The sequence below is a fragment of the Quercus lobata genome, chromosome 7 (assembly GCF_001633185.2).
Source record: "Quercus lobata isolate SW786 chromosome 7, ValleyOak3.0 Primary Assembly, whole genome shotgun sequence".
NCBI lineage: Eukaryota > Viridiplantae > Streptophyta > Magnoliopsida > Fagales > Fagaceae > Quercus > Quercus lobata.
In genome coordinates, this window is record NC_044910.1 from 9,318,582 (window position 1) to 9,336,418 (window position 17,837).

Below are 17,837 nucleotides of genomic sequence, written 5' to 3' on the forward strand. Positions count from 1 at the left end.
TTCTCTCTCCACTGAAACCCACCAGTAGCTCCACCAACAGATCCCTATGCCACTAATAGGCCCACCCACAATGGTACACTCCCTTCTTAAATCATTAGTCTATTTCATTGCGTCTTTAACCACTATATCTCTTTGTTTATGCTAACTAAACAAACCTCAGTATGGATTTAAACTAGTAGATATCTACAGTGAGATTGCCATCGATCCACTAATTGTTTAAAATTGATCTTTTTCAATAGCCATTGATCCACTACTTTCTTTAGGTATAACAGTAAAGCTCTTCAGTTTCCAAGCATTGCTTATGAGATTTTTTTTTTTTTTTTTTGAGAGATTTGATTTTTCCCCCCTTCTTTGGTTGCATGACAAGAACAAGGCATGGCAAATTGCTCCGACTAGTTCGGGGAAAAATCACTAGACTACAGATGGGGGTAAGGCAGCCATGATCCAGCCCCACCCTGCCCTGCTATGTTGCCATCCCATTGTTGGTCACAGAACTTTATATTGAAAATTTAACAATTAATTTATTTACCATACTAGAAATAAGCAGCTTATCTTCTAAGTCATTTAATTGAACTTATTATAAGGTTGACATGCAAGGGTCTCCCTGAATTTCTAGGTTGGGAGTAACAGCTTAAGAAAATTATACTACCCAATCATTCAATCTGGTAAAAGGGTTCCATAAAAGAAAGTGCATCAAATTGTTATTATTATCTGAAACTTTGAAACAGAGGCAGAAAACAATGACTAATCAATTGCATTTGCAAGCATTCACTTGCATAGTAGTTTTGGAAAGAGCAGTAACAATCAGTGGCCAGTAGGCGAATTAAACAGAACATATAGTATTTAGTAAAAAATTTGACTACGACTTCTACTGTATTACTGTATACAAAATTAAAGCAGTTTCAGGCATCCCTAATTGTCCATATCGCTAAGCCCACTTATCAATTATCTCATTAAGCCCAGACATCTTTTACCATACAAAATCATAAAATTTCATGATGTTTAGCAAAACTTAACATTTTCAAATAGTAGAAACTTCAATAGCCCTTTTTTTATTTTTTATTTTAAAAAAAGAAAAGCTGAAAACTTAGAGATTAACCTGATCTAATTGTTAATATTGTCTCTAGGGCATACCAAAGAGATAAGATTATATTGGCTAAGCATGTACTGCACCATGGCATTTCCATGTTTGTACTATAATGGCAGGATCAGTAAATCAACCTCACACATCTCATACAGAATGAAAATATCATGCTTTCTTTTGGGACTAATGGCTTAAAGCTGAGGCTAATCTTGCTCAAAATATTTTTGTCAGTAGCACAGATTTTAAACCACATTTTTAAGCACGTATTCTTGATCATGACATTGCCATGTCCAATAATATGCATAATCCTTATGCACTAGTCGTCAGTTAAATAAATAATAGCCATAAGCCCCTAAGGATTTCCCTTTCTCTTGTTCGGCAAAGATAAATGTGGCATTCCATGTCCCAGCCATACTTTCATGTCTGCAGCAGGAAGGAAGAAAGCCAACATAAAAACAACTTAGTTTTAAACAAAAGCTTCATAAGATAGCAATTCTTCAGTAACTTTCATATGTTAACATAAAATGCTATCATATGTTAAATTTTTTTTTTGGGGGATAAAATCAATCCCTATGCCAGGAGTGACAGATTAGTATAACTTGTTGATAAGTCATTCAATCTGGCAGATTTATTACAGAGAAGAGACTGCATCAATTTAATAGTGACTTAACAATTGAAATAGAGGTAGGAAACAGTACTGATTCATTCACTTGAAATATTTGAGGTGGTGCACATTATCTTTGCACAGACCAACAACAATAATTGGGAGTAGGCAAACTAAACAAAGCATGTTATATTTGATTAATAGACTTCATACTTTTAAAAAGAACTAAAATAATACTTATCAAAAATAAAAAGAACTAACAGTATATTGGCATTATAAAATCATAGTATTGAATAAAAAATTTGACATTGACTTCTACTGTATACAAAAGTAAAGAGTGTTGAAGCATACTAAAGTTGTCTATCACTATACCACTTATCAACAAGCTCACTAAGCCCAGCCGTCATATATCATACCAAATCATATATTTGATGAATTTAATCAAATCCTAACAATTTCAAGAAGTTAAAAACATCTTTAAAAAAACGACACAATCAATTTAATGTGTGCAAAGAATCAAAAGCCTTTTATTTGATATAGTGAAATATAAATTTGACTTACAGCCTAAATATAAACTTTCTGCATCCTGCACAGATTGCACAAGTTCAGCCTTTTTGTGAAAAAATTTCTAAGGGAGAAGTCAAAGAGAAGCTCATCAAATTGTCCATGTTGTCACAAGGGCAATAAAATGAGATAAGATTATGTTGGCTAAGTATGTATGACATTTCCATCTTTAAGGCTGTGCACAATGTTATTGACCCTAGTCTCAGTTGGGATATAATAGCCACAATTCCCATTAGGATTTTTTAATTAAATAAGTTGGAAGACTACAAAAGTATGCAGAGTTATAAGACTAAAATAAAATGAATTTTGGTAAAATTTAGATGATGCGTTTTGCATTTAGGCAAAAAAATAAAATAAAATAAAAAACTTAGTATTCACGTGGTGTGTGTAATCTTTTGTTTATGATATTATCAAGAGAAGTCCCTTGAAAATGTTGATGGCCCCAAATGTTGCAAAGATGCTTCTAGGCTAGGGCTATCCACGAGTCGGGCCGGGTTGGGTTTGTGCCCAACCCGGAATCAACTCGAATGAGGCAGGTGGATGAAAATTTGACCCGAAACCAACCCGGAGATCTGGTGATCTGGTCAGATTTTTTGGTTCTGGTCTCGTCGGTTTCAAGTTGATTCGGGTCGATCTCGGGTTTTATCACCGGGGCCGAAATCTGGTAGGATTTGGCGAGATTTGGCCAAAATCTCGCCGGATCTCTAAGGATATGGACCAGGTTTGGACAAGATCTTGCCAGATTTGGTCCAAAATTCGTAATAATTCGCGGGAAAGAATAAAGGTCTAAGTTTGGGTCGGGTGTCATAGGTTTTGAAACGAAAAACTGACAACTGACTCGCGTGGGGTCAGGTTAGCAAGTTCGGAACCCACGTCCGATCGCTGGAGTCATTGGATCGATCGAGTGGCAGCGGGTTGATGTGGGCGGGTTGGCCAGGTTGAGCGGGTATGTGGGCCGCGTGGATAGCCCTACTCTAGGCTTAGTCCGTCGCTTGAAGACTCTAATTGTATGGTTGGCCCTAAGATGCTAGATTGCTACTTAATGGTTTTGAACTAGTCCAACCAAAAAAGAAAAAAAAAAAAAGAAGAATAAAATTTTGAACCTAAAATCTCATAGATCTCACAAGACATTAGGAACCACTAAACTAACATCTTGCAGATGGTTTTATTGTTTCAATTATTCAAGCTAAAGTAATAAAACTATACCTAAGATGTGACTGATTCCTATCTAAAGAGAAAAACAGTTATTTCATACAAAATGATATATAAGTGAACATGGATTGGGTTATACTGGATTCGGATATTTTAAAACCAAACCCAAATCAACTCATAAGGATTGGGTTGAGAAATTTTCTCAAACTTAATAAAAATATTAGATTTCCATTCAACTATTTAATATCATTTTTCAATAACTAATTATAATTTACACAATTCAATTAACTAATTTGTACTCACTGATCCGCTTCTTCTTCAAATATAGCATTAAAGCTCATCATTTTCCAAGCTATACAGTTGAGAATTTTATTTTAATAATTTTTTGTATGAGGAATTTTTTTTTTTTTGGTTGTAGGACAGGAACATGCCATGGCAAGTCACCTTGAACAATGGGGCAGGTTCAGAGCAAAATCACTGCTATGCGTGGTGGGGGCAAGGCAGCCCTGCCTTATTGTCATCCCATTGTTCGACCCGGGACTTTATAAAGATGCATTTTTGACAAAATTTTCTAAATTGCATGTAAACCATTATGAAAAAAGAATTTTATTTATTTGTTATGCCAAGGAGACTCACCAGTAATTTTGTACTAAATTGTGTTGAATTATATGGATTTACAAATTATAAAATTATTTGAAGCAATTATTCAGCCTTGTATGGCAATTGTAAATTGTTTGGCCATTGAAACAAATTTCGATGAAAAAAAAATCTTTGCTCCTATATGGTCTGGTAGGTTAAAGGAGGAGAAAGTCTCTCACTTTTCCCTCACCCTTGGGTTTGTTTTTATTTTCCAATAACATCAAGTCAACAACATTCTCGTGCCTTTTTGTAATGCTGGTCCTATCAAAAACTACCAACTCAAACGTACTTGACATTCAAATAGTAAGTTATAAATAGACATTTGGAATTAAGAACTAAAACCTAAAGCTATGCTCATTACAATTTTGTAGTCTTCCAAATCACAGCAATAGTTTCATGCCAGCAGCAGCAAGAATGAAAGTCAACATAATTACAGCTATGTTTTAAACACAAGCTTCATTCGATAACAATTCTTCAGCAGCTTTCCTATACCATAAAACACTATCACCACAAAAGGGTCATGTTTTACATCTTTTATGTCAAACCTGTAATCAAAATTATTCCTGAGCTTGAGGTTGAAAAGGCCTATCTAAATCCCTAGGCAAGGAGTGACATGTTAGCAAACATAACTACCAAATCATTCGACCAGGAAAAATTGTTTGAAACAAGATAGTACATCAATTTATTAGTGACTTAACTTTTTAAAAAAAAAAAAAAATTTATGCAGTGACTTAACCTTTGAAACAGAGGCAGAAAAATAGTGATTCAATCACTTGTCATATAAGTGTGCACATTATCCTTGAACAGATCAGCAACAATTATTGGAAAATAGGCAAACTAAACTAAGCATGTAATTTTATTAAATTAATAGGCTTAATTCTTTTAAAAAGAACTAAAAGAATAAAGGCACTGAAAAATCATATAATTGAGTAAAAAATTTGACTTTGACTTATGCTGTATACAAAAGTAAGAGTATTCAATCATATCAAGTGGTCTATATATATCACTGGCCCACTTATCAACAATCTCAATAAGTCCAACCATCTTATATTATACAAAATAATATATTTTGATAACTCCAAGATTTTCAGCAAACTCTTAACATTTTCAAGCAGTTAATACATTTTTTTTTTTAAAACAATAGAATCAAATGCAAAGAATATGAAGGCTTTATTTGATAAAGTGAAATATAAAATTAGACTTATTTATTGCTTATCACCAATAAGTCCACTCTCTGCACTCTGGATAGGATACAGAAATTAAGCCCCTTTTTTTGGGTGGGTTCTGATTTCTGAAGGCAAAGAGATTAAGCTCATCAAAATTTTCATGTTATCAAAAGGGCAATCACATATGATAAGATTATGTCATGTATGCAGCACCATGACATTGCCATCTTTGAGGATGCGAACAATGTTGTTGACACAAATATCAATTGGGCATAACAGCCACAATCCCCATTAAAATAATTTTCTTAATAAGTTAATATGTCTGATGTTCATGTCATAAACAATAAGAGAAAAGAAAGAAACAACATAATAAGAGCTCAAATTCAAATTGCATATTTGATACAAAAATACATGTCATTGAACTTCACAAAAATATAGCCACCTTGCTAGAAACTTCAACAGACTAATCTTCGTATTCAGATGACACATTTACCCCCATCAAGTAGAACCAAACTGTCCATAAAATTAGATGCATAACCAACCCATCTAATATTTCTTTTTGATACAAGAATGTTTTGATTTAGATTCTCAGGGTCAATCAAAATCAGCTCTGTTGCATTGCCAAATAGAAGTTCACCATTGTCAGTGACAGGGGCGGGGCTACATGATAGGGTGGGGGGAGAGGGGCGGGGCTACATGACCCCCAAATTTTTTGAAATTTTTTTTTACTATATAGAAATATTTAATATTTTAATAATTAGCCCTCAAAAATGGGGCTTGGCCCCCCAACTATATGAGTTGGTCCAATAATGTTCTTAAAAAAAATTGTCCAATTTGTCTAGTAGTTATAGAGAATGTATTGTTTCTCAAATTAATTTTTTATGGTAAAATGTGTTCTCGTATTTTTTTAAGTTTTGGATATGAAAATTGTAAAGATTTCACTATGAAAGATGGTGAAAGGTTAATTTAATTCTATAAAACATTTAATTTTAAGGATTCATTATGAAAGATACTAATTTTTTGTGTGTGTATAGATACATGTGTTTATGTATGTGTATAAAAGTTTGTATAGACTAATAAATTAGCAACACAAATCGGCCCCCAAACAAAAATTTCTCCGCACCTGGTCAGTGATGCCATAAAAATAAAGAATCCAATCGACTGGTACAGATTTTTAAGTCCAAGACTATACCAAACCATATTCCTTCATCACCCATATGTCGCATATGTGATCATTATTAGCTATATCACGAGACAAAACAATAAAAGCCAGCAATCCCTTGAACACCGCAAGACATCCTTGGTATCCATCTAAGAAATCCTGAGGCAACATTATCTTATGGAATCTCTCATCATTGACTTCAAAGGACAAAATGAAAGGGCCGTTGTTAGTACATGCTATAAAGTGAAGTGCTCCATTAAAAAATATACACGATGAAGTATGATAAACATATCCAATGTTGGGTTCGGATGAATCCACCGATATTACAACCTTTCTCCACGAATCCGTACTCAATGTGTAAACCTCGGCCTCAGCTGATCGATCTGGGCCATCTGGCTCTTCAGGAGACTTTTGAAAACACACAAGTCTGAGAATCTTGAAATCATTGCTTTGAGAATTATAGGCAAGTCCAAGGGTGACAAAATCAAGAGGGTCAGCCAAAATAGCAGGAACAAGCATCCTAAACTTCCTAATGTTTGGATTCCACAAACATATTATAGAATTATCATTATAGCTACTAAGGCAGAAGATGCCTTTACAAAAGCAATCGACGAAGTAAGCATCCAAAAAGCAAAATGGGGTTTTAAATCTAGAAATCTCAGTCAATATGCCGTCCCTATTGCAAACAAATGCAAGCAATTCTTCATTAGATGAAAAGTACTCTGATTTAGATGTATACCGCAGATAATTATTGTGACTATCTTTATGGATAATGATTTGGCTTTGTTGAGCTTGAAGTGTGTGGTAATAAATATGCGGCTGGTTATGGTGGAGTTAATAGATTTTGAAACACATAGACATGGCAATACGGGTCAGAATTTTCTGACCCGACCCGAAAAATACCTGACTTGAATCTGATTTTTTTACCCGAAGCAAAAAAGGGTTGACCTGTAATCCGATCCGATTTTTTTGCGGGTCAACCCGACCCGACTCGGATAACCAGTGACCTGACCTGTTAAAAAAAATTCACTAAAAAAAAATATATAAACTACGTCTTGATACTAGGTGCTTAAAGCACAAGATATCAAAACTAATAATAAATATATCATTGTTGTCAAGTGTCAAGAGAGTCAGAGACTCAAGACTCAAGACAACCATTAAAAAAAAAAAAAAAAATCTCATTCAATAGTATACTAGGCCTAGACCAAAGCCAAAGGCACGTGACACAATGCACAAATGAATGACAAACCTGAAGGCTGAAAGCTGAAACGTGACCAAACCACCCCAAAGGCAAAGCTTCCTCGGTTCAATTCATTACCAAGGTTTTGAAACCCGGACCGTTCAATGAACCATAAAAGAGAAAGGTTCAAGGTTTTTGAGGTTGGACCGAGGTCAAACCGGAGTCAAACCGTGATGACGTCATAATTAATTTAATAATTATTTAAATATAAATAATTATATTAAATTAGTATAAATATAAAAATTAACTAAAATAATTTAATCAAATATAAAAATCTATCTTTCAAATATTTTTTTTATATCATAACTTTCCCAAAACAAATAAGAAATATTAAATACTAAGTAAAGGTAGATATGGTATTCTTTATTTATTTATATGTTGATTAGTTAAACTTGTGATAGCAATAATAATATACTAATTAGAAGGACACTTATATTATATTAAATAAAATAAAAGTTTTAAATTATTTAATAGTCTTAAATTAAAATAATTTTAGAATCACACAATTTTATATTTTTTTGGGCACAATTGTAAATTTGAATACCTATCAAATATATATAAACCCATTATTTTTCCTCTACTGCCTACTCTCTATCCCATCAAAATTACAAAAAAAAAAAAAAAAAAAAAAAAAAAAAAAAAACTAACAACTAAAAAAAGCTAAGAGAAATTTTGGTATTAGATTTTTTCTTAAAAAAAAAATTGTAAATATTAATTAAAAGTACTTAACAATTAAGTGAGTTGTCACATTATGTTGGGAAGGTGAAAAAAATGGATGGCTGAAACTCTTCTTACCTTTCCAATGTAATCACGTGGAGGGATTTGGAAAAACACAAATTAAAAAAATAATACAAAAACTAAAAGAGAGAAAGTACAGACGGACAAAAGAAAGAGTAGGAGAAAAAGAAGAAAGAAGAAGAAGCAGAAAGAAGAAGAAGAAGGAGAAATAGCACCAGAGGATGGAGCGTTCACCAGCACTACCTCGTCCACCGCTTCACCGCCGTTCGTCCTCCTCCCCACCACCAGACTGGGTCAGATCGGCTTGTTCTTTTCTTTTTTCTTGTTCTGATTCAACTTCATTGTAAGAATTGGATTTTGTTTTGTGTTTTGTGTTTGGATTATTTGAGATTGAAGCAAAGTTAGATCGGCTTGTTCTTCCCAGCAGTTGTGTTTCTTTTTCTTTTGTATTTCTGTGTTTTTTTTAATTTTTATTTTTTTTATTTTTAAGGTTCAGATTCAAAGGGAACCGTGAGAAGCGGTTTGATCACGGTTCTTAGAACCGTGCGGTTGAATCGCGGTTCGAACGGTTCCCTGTTTTTTGACATAGACGGGTTTTTAAGCTTAAAGAACCGTGATGGTGGGAGGTTCACGGTTTTTCCGATCAGACTGTACGGTCCAGTCCGGATTTCAAAACCATGTTCATTACATCTCTATCTCTATTTGCCCCCTCTTATTTTATTTTATTTGGTTCCCCTTCTCAGTTCAGTTCATTTCCTCTACATTGTGTAGTGTGTACTAAAAGTTGTGTACTAAAATTATCGATCACGTCTTTTACTTGAAAATGTAGAAGCTACGTTGTATACTAAAAGTTGGCTATATGGATTTGAAGGTAATTTAATTTTTTATAGTCATAATTATACAATTTTAATTCTTTATTGATTTGCTTTCATGGTATATTAAGTTATATTAAAATATTGTATTGTAGATGAAGATGCTGACGAAATTGGCCAACTTGAACTACAATTTGCAAGTATAAATATTTGCAGTGCTGAATCTACTACCAACAGTGAGTAGGTTGAGATTGAAGTGTAATTCTTATAAAATATTTACTTATTATTCTTTACTTAATATGTTATGTTTATTTTTAAATCTTTTTTTTTTTGTTTAGTTTATCTTTCTAAGTAATCTAACTTTACTATTATTTTAAATGCAACAGGAACATGTGCACTTAAGAAGACCGATAACTTGCTACTTTGCTTGCTTACTTGTTTTGTTTGTTTTAAGATCTATCTCTTTTTGAAGATGTAAACTTGTAATTATATGCATTTTGACAGTGAACCATAACATTGAAGACTTTTTCCATCATGAATTTATGACTATAAATAATTTTTGTCATGCTCAAAACTGTCAAAAATTAGAAAGATATTAACAAGTGGCATTAAATGCAATTCATTTGCTTAATTGATTTTATTCATTCTCTCTAAACAGGTTGTCATTAATTTGTTTTTGTTATTGAAAAAAAAAAAAAACTTGTTTGAAAAATACGGGTCAACCCGACCCAACCCGACCTGACCCACAACCCGATTGACCCATTCCGAACCCGATCCGACCCACCTGTTTGCTACGTCTAGAAACGCACCTGAATCGGATTAAAGATTTTACTGGCAACCAAGTTAGTACATCGAATACGATCTCATCCGGGACACACTCGGTTGACAATACTAGCTTTTTCGTAGGTTGAGACATTGGTGGTAATTTTTTTTTAGAAGATGCGGCTAGTCGGGCAAATTATAAAAATATATACCAATTGACCGTGCATATATTTACATTCTCCTCCTAAAATGAGCCAAGTAAAAATTAAATGCCTTAAAATTATTGTGTATATATCAAACGTTTTTATTTTTTGGTGGGGATAAATACAGTTTTTTGGAATAGTTTTACAATGTCCTGATACTACTTGTAGGGATAATGGCCCAAAATCATATATTGGGCCTTGGGCTTTATCCGAGGACGTTGAATGGTCCAAGGAGGGACAAATAGTTATCAGGGGTTCTAATTTAAAGTCTCATAACTAAGGAACAAAGGGAAGGTGGTCTGAGGAGAAACTCCTCCTCGGATATGATGAATGCAGCTCAAGTATGTATTCTAGCAGTTAGAGTGATCTTCCAAGAAACTCCAATGATAGGAACGTGCTTCACGAACATACAAAAGGGAAGGAAATCCAAAAATATCTAAGGGAAAGCTACTACCACCGCATAAATGCACTGCAACTACTTTTCTGGCCGCATTTATGTGAAGAAGACCTCTAAACAGTGCTGCCTTGGCTACCACAACTCACAGAAAGCCCCAGAGGGTGTCTGATGGGATAGGTACTCAAGTAGGGGCTCAGATGATCAACAAGTGTAGGATCAAGATGGTCCAAAATGAGATATATAGTGTGAAAAACCCTCCATGAGAGGAAGATCGGAAATTTCATGAGAGGAAATGTTGTATCAATCTAAATTGCACCGGTACCCTATTGTGATTAACTTATAAAAGGGAGACCTCCTTGGACTATAAGTCCATTGATATCTGAATTTCTTATTTTTTGTTTGATTGTCATTTAATTCAATATTAGCCGTTATCCAACTCACTAAGGCCTAGTTCTTTGATCCACTTTTTACAAATTCATTGTATTGGGCTTACTGGGCCAAGATCATACAACTTAGGCTTAGGCTGTGAAACGGGTCCTTACACTACTAAATTCTACTAGCTTGTAGTTCTAAGCTTATTATACTCCGTTGTAATATATACTATAATTTCAGTAATAAATTTTCTACTTTTTATTAAAAATACAACCGAGCAAGATAAATATAAAAAAAAAAAAAAAAATTATCTAAAAATTTCCTGGGATAATTTAAATCTCTTTCAAGTAGAGTGGTTGTATGGCATCAACCAACTAAATTTAATTTTTTTAAAAATGAAATTTCATGAATTTTCTGCAATTTGGTGTAGTCACTTGGCACAACCACAGTTGTTAAGCCCAACTTGTATTATATAGTAAGTATATATATAGGGGGGAAAATGTTTTCATTGTCCCTTAAAGGGGAAAATAACAACCGTAACTAACAAATAAGATCCTTTATTTCGCTACGATCCCTCCTAAACTCTTGATAACAATTTAAAAAAAAATCTTAGCCAAATAAGATTTATTGTTCATTGCTTCTTGCAAAATTAAAAATTTTCATTTTGTACTTCAAATTTACAACACCAAATAACTAATATAACCCTAATGTACTCACATAACACTCATTCAACCAAATACCTAAGCACAAACAATACAACATATCAAATGAAAATACTTCCCCAATATGAAAATACATTTTGGCTGATAAATCTTTGAAATATTTAAAACGATTCCTCACCTACGTCAAAAAATTTTCTATGTGCATCAAATTATGATATGGGTGTTGTACCTGAGATGATAGAGAGATGATCGCTTGAGAGATAACACCAAATCTAGGGATGTATAGACAAAAAAATTTCATAGAATATTTTTTCAAATTCCCGTGAAACTCAGTCTTAAGAATATAGAGTTCAGCGTTGAAAATTTTCTAAGGAACTTGAGTTCCCACTGGATTTTTTTATTTTTATTTTTTTATTGGGAAAAGCCATGAGTGCTCATCTAGCCTAGCAAAAACTTACCTAAAACTCAAAAACATTAAAATTGAGTTACATTGAAACTTGATTTTTAAAAAATCAAGTTTCAAAACAGAGACACGGTACTTAATAGTTTGAAAATAGGGACATTGTGCTGAATATTTTAAAAATAAACCCATTTTCCCCATATTTTTGATACAAAAATGTTCCAATGCAGCACAAGACTTCTTACTGTTTCTGAGTATGCTAAAGAAACTAGACCTTGAGGTTTTGACAGTCATCGCTTGGTCTCTACTCTCTATTGGAATGCTCGTAACAAGTAAGATTTTGAAAACATTCAGCTACAACCGAATTCCATCCGTGATGGAGCTACTGTTTTTTCTGGAAGAGTACCAACACTTCACAGCAGCTCCCAAAAAAAAAAAAAAGACTTAGCAGAGTACATTTTGTCAAGTGTGTGTATCTTTTACAGCAATGTCATGAATTGTGTTTAGCTGCTAAGCCTGCTATGCTATTTCGTGAGCTGTTCACTTTTTCGTTTGCTTGTCTGTCACTAGATCAGTTTTTGTATACTTAGCTTTCTATCTTTTAACCCAAAAAAAAAAAAGCCTAAAATTTAAGAATTTTATTTCGGCTTGAAAATTTTTAAAAATATAGGAATTTAAAATTGAGTGCTTATACTCAGTTGACCAGGAGCAATGAGCAAAAACAGAGAGCTTTTGAGAGAGGAGGAAGCCGAACTTTCCAGGAGCAAGAAAAAGGTTGAGGAAGGGCACCATGCTGATTTTAATGAGGCTTTACATGAGAATGGGCATTTGCAGGGAGGTCCGAGCTCGTGGGGGGCTGAAAAGAAAACTTTTAAGGATAAATTGGTAGAAGAGATTCCAGGAGCCTATGCCAAGGCTTTTGACTTCTCGGACCTTATGGACATGGAGGCGGATTCAGATGAGGAGGTGGAGGAGCTATGTGAGGGGCTAGTAGAGGTGAAACTTACAAGAGAGACCAAGCTCCGTATTAGGAAACCATGGACAAATGCGTTGATCATTAAGATGTATGGCAGAGCGTTTAGTCTCGGTGTTCTCTAGAGTAAACTCAATTTGCTATGGAAACCGGCGGGGTCTTTGGACTGTGTTGATCTTGGTAAAGAGTTTTATTCAGTTAGATTTTCGTTGAAAGAAGACATGGATGCAGTTCTTAAAAATGGACCTTGGTTCATTGCGGGACATTTTTTATCCATCAAGCCATGGGAGCCTTTCTTTAAGCCGGATTGCGCTAGTGTTTCGTCCATCGCAGTCTGGGTTAGACTTCACGCATTACCTATGGAGCTGTATAAGGCGGAAGTGCTTAAAAAAATTGGTGAAGCTATTGGGAGAGTTCTTCGGATTGACTCGCATACTGCCATGGAAGCTAGAGGGAGGTATATGAGGCTTTGTATTCAGCTAGATATTACTAAGCCGCTTATTAACACTGTGCTCATTGGAAGACTTGAACAGCCTGTGATTTACGAAGGGATTCATAGCCTTTGTTTCTCATGCGGGAGGATTGGGCATTGGAAGGAAGCTTACCTGGTCACCATTAAAAAACCAGAGATGCCGGCGGAGGGTGGTTCTATTGGTTGCGGTGTAGAGAAGAGTTCGTACCAAGGAGCGTATCAACGTGGCATGCATGACTCGCACAGCTCTGGTACAGGTAGTGGAGCATCGAATGACAGAGGTGCTGACACTGAGGAGGACAGGTACGGCCCTTGGATGCTTGTGGCACGTAGAAAACCTGTGCAGAAACGAACAAATGCTAAAGGTAATTCTGAGAACCACTTTAATCATGGATTGGGCCAGTCTGTTAACGGGTTTAGGCATGAGCCGAAAGGAAATTCATGGGGCTGACCAGATAGTAATATGAGAGGTGAGGCTAATGGGCCTTTGAATGTGGGCCGAGAACCAACCTTTGGTTTAAAGAAGGTAGATAACCTTATGGAGACCTGGTCCAGCCCTTCTGTCAAGGGTAAAAAAGACCTTGCGAGGAACAAGGTAGCAAAATGGGCATCTAAGCCAGCTACAGATATGGGTAAAGGATTTCCAAACAAAAGCTCAGCTTGGGTTTTGCTGGGTAAGGAAGGTGAGGGTCAATGTTCCGATGATTTTTTCCATTTCGTAGCTAATGGCCGAACCGAGGTGGGATTTCAAGCTTGTCGTCAAAGCAGCGGAGTGCTCGTAGGTGGTTCTGCCAGCTCAAGGGATGGGTTAGTCCGAAGGGAAGCTGGCGCTAGTGTGGAGAGCACTATTACCGTGGACGGCAATCAGTGTAAGGGTGGCAGCCATTTAGTAAACACCAACGAGGTGTGAAATAAACCCAATGGAGATGTTATTGGAGCCGAGAATACCCATATCCTCAATGGTGAGTCGGTGCTATCCGAAGACCATACTTGCGACCAAGCTAAGGCTAGAGCTCAGCAACCGTACCGGGGTGAAGGAATTGTTGTTGGGAGTAGTGGAGCAACTGAAGACTTTGTGTTCAGGGGAAGGAAGAACATAGGAGAGGATGGAATGGATGGATTGGAGTTTGAGGAGGGATGCAGAGAGTTTGGGTCCTCTAATTGAGTGTCCGATCCTTTTTTATTTTTATTTTTTAGTCATGAATGTTATAGTATGGAACTGTAGGGGCGCTCTAAAACCTAATTTTCAGAGACATGTTAGGGAGCTGGCTAGGGCTCATAATCCTTCTATTTTTGTAGTCATGGAAACTCGGGTTGGGGGAGGCAGAGCAAGGGAGATTATTGATCGTCTTCCTTTTGATGGTGCTATGCTTGCAGAGACGATCGGTTATGCGGGTGTCATTTGGCTGTTATGGAACTCAGATAGAGTAGTGGTTAAGCAGCTTGCGAGCACGGAACAAGAAATTCATGTCAAAGTAAAGGTATTACCTTCTAACCTTTCTTGGATTTTTTCTGCTGTGTATGCTAGTCCTAGAATTGTGGAAAGGCAGGTGTTGTGGGAAAATCTTAGTAGAGTTGCTGGGTTGCATAGTAAGCCTTGGATAATTGCGAGTGATTTTAATGAACCCCTAGCAGAAGTTGATAAGTTTGGGGGAAGACCAGTTAGCATAAATAGATCTCTTCTTTTCAAGGATTGCCTGGATAAATGTAACATGGTGGATATGGGGTTTAGTGGGCCGAGATACACATGGACGAACAGAAGGGAGATTAGCAGTCTTATTCAAGAGAGAATTGATAGATTTTTTATGAACCCAAGCTAGTGTCTACTTTACCTGGATGCTAAAGTGACGCAACTGACTAGGTGTCATTTGGACCATTGTCCCGTTTTGTTGGAAACTAACCCCAGTAGGTAGATGTATCTCACCAGACCCTTTAAATTCCAATCATTTTGGTTGTCTGATCCTTCCTTTCCCAATGTGGTAAATCAAGCTTGGCAACACCCAAGGAGGCTTATTGAAGCAATTGAAGTGTTTTCTAGGCAAGCCAGTTTATGGAACAAGAATCATTTCGGGAATATTTTCCACAAAAAGAAAAGGGTTTTGGCCCTGCTTGATGGGGTGCAAAGGGCTTTGGCCAGCCAGCCGTCTATCTTTCTAGTAGCACTAGAGAACCAGCTGATTAGGGAGTTGGATGTTGTGTTGAGCAAGAAAGGGATCTTTGGGCTCTCAAATCTAGAATTAATTGGATGATTTTGGGAGATAGGAATACTTCATTTTATCACGTGTCAGCTCTGGCTCGTAGGAAGCGTAATTTGATCACTGCTATAAAGAATGATGCTGGGAAATGGTTGTCTGAGGAAATAGAGGTTGCAAATCATATCCGAGAAGAATTCATTAATATTTACACTACATCTCAAGAGGCAACAACCTATGACTTCAATTATAATTTGTAGTGGCAGACTAAGCTCTCAAGTGAAGAGAAGAACAGTATTAGCCACTTGGTGACAGAGGAGGAAATTAGAGCTGCTCTTTGGTCTTTAAAAGCTTTCAAAGCCCCCGGTCTTGATGGGTTACACGCCGGTTTCTTCCAAAAATTCTGGCTTGTGGTGGGAAGGTCGATTAGTGAGGAGGTGATTGCTGTTTTCAGAGAGAAGAAAATTCCGGAATACATGAACAGTACCAACATCGTGCTTATTCTGAAGACCTAAGGACCAGAATCCATTGGTAGCTATCGCCCCATAAGCCTGTGCAACACAGTGTACAAGATAGTGTCCAAGATTTTGGTTGGAAGAATTAGACCTTTGCTGGATCAACTTATTTCCCCTTGCCAAACAGCTTTTGTTCCAGGTCGGAGGGGAGTGGACAATGCGATAGTAGTACAGGAGATTATCCATACCATGGGGAGAATGAAGGGAAAAGGTGGTTATATGGCTCTAAAAATTGATTTAGAAAAGGCGTATGATAAGCTCGAATGGGGATTCATAAAGGGTATGTTGATTAGATATAATTTTCCGGATAACCTCATTGAGATCATAATGAGTTGCATATCATCTGTTTCGACTTCTCTTCTTTTTAATGGAGGGAGTCTTGAACCTTTCAAGCCTTTGAGAGGTATAAGGCAGGGAGATCCGCTATCCCCATATATTTTTATCCTTTGCATGGAATTCTTAAGCCAGCTTATCCAAGAAAAGTGCGAGGCTAAGGTTTGGTGTCCGGTAAAGGCGTCTAGGAGTGGCCCATCCTTTTCCCATCTCTTTTTTGCCGATGACTTAGTTCTTTTCACCAAGGCTAATGTAGATAATTGTAGTGCCATTAGAGAGGTTCTTGACACATTCTGTAAGTGTTCCGAGCAAACAGTGAGTGACTCTAAGTCAGGGTATACTTTTCTCCGAATATTGATCATGATGATAGGGAGGCTTTTAGTGATATTCTTGGCTTTTCAAGCACCAAGGAAACAATAGCCAGGACTTCGGGTTTGTGTTGGATAGGGTGAAGAGTAAACTGGCGGGGTGGAAGGCCAACCTCCTATCAATGGCTGGGAGGGCAGTCCTGATTCAAGCCTCTTCTTCAGTTGTTCCAGCTTATATAATGCAAAGTAACTTGCTGCCTAGTAAGGTTTTGGATGGTATTGATCGGGAACTTCTTGTGGGGATCGATCGAGAATAAGGGGAAAATGCATAGGGTGGGCTGAAAGAAGGTTACAAGACCTAAAGATGAAGGGGGTTTGGGGCTTTAAACAGCTAAAGGAAGGAATACAGCTCTTCTAGCAAAGCTGAATTGGAGGTTCCACACCGAAGATAAGGCCCTATGGGCCAAGGTCCTTAGAATGAAGTACTGCAGCCCTTAGAGACTAAATTCAAGAAATGCAAGCAAGCTGCCTAGCTCTAGAATTTGGAAGGGAATGTTGTGAGGTGAAGAAACTTTCAAGAAAGGGATTAAATGGTTGCCGGGTTTTGAAAGTAATTTGGAGGTTTGGAATGATAATTGGACTAGCTTTGGCCCTTTAAGGAGTATTATCTAGGGGCCTTTGTCTAGAGAAAATGCCAACTTGAAGATAAAGGATGTAGTGGATTCGATGGGCAGGTGGGATTGGTCTTCTTTTCAAATGATCTTCCCGGATGAGATTCTTAGAGACATTATGGCCACCCCAATTCCTTTCTCTACCAAATTTGAAGACAGGTTGGCCTGGAAGTACTCGGCCAATGGAGATTTTGATCTTAAAAGCGCGTATTTGCTTGCTACGGACAATAGGGGGGATGCTTCTTTTAAAGGGCAGTGGATTTGGAAGTTAAAAATTCTACCCAGAATTCAGATGTTCGTTTGGAAGTGTATGCACCTTAGTCTTGGGGTCAATCAGTGTTTGGTGGATAGAGGATTGCTAATGGAGGCCTACTGCCCTCGGTGTCATGGTGAGGTAGAATCCATTATGCATATGT

General features: G+C 36.5%; 1 protein-coding gene across 1 annotated transcript; it reads left to right on the forward strand.

Moving 5' to 3' along the window:
• The first annotated feature begins 13,151 nt into the window (after window positions 1–13,151).
• LOC115951533 lies at window positions 13,152–13,853 on the forward strand. Its single transcript, XM_031068715.1, has one exon. The coding sequence runs from the start codon at window positions 13,152–13,154 to the stop codon at window positions 13,851–13,853; it is 702 nt and encodes a 233-aa protein (XP_030924575.1).
• The last annotated feature ends 3,984 nt before the right edge of the window (window positions 13,854–17,837 follow it).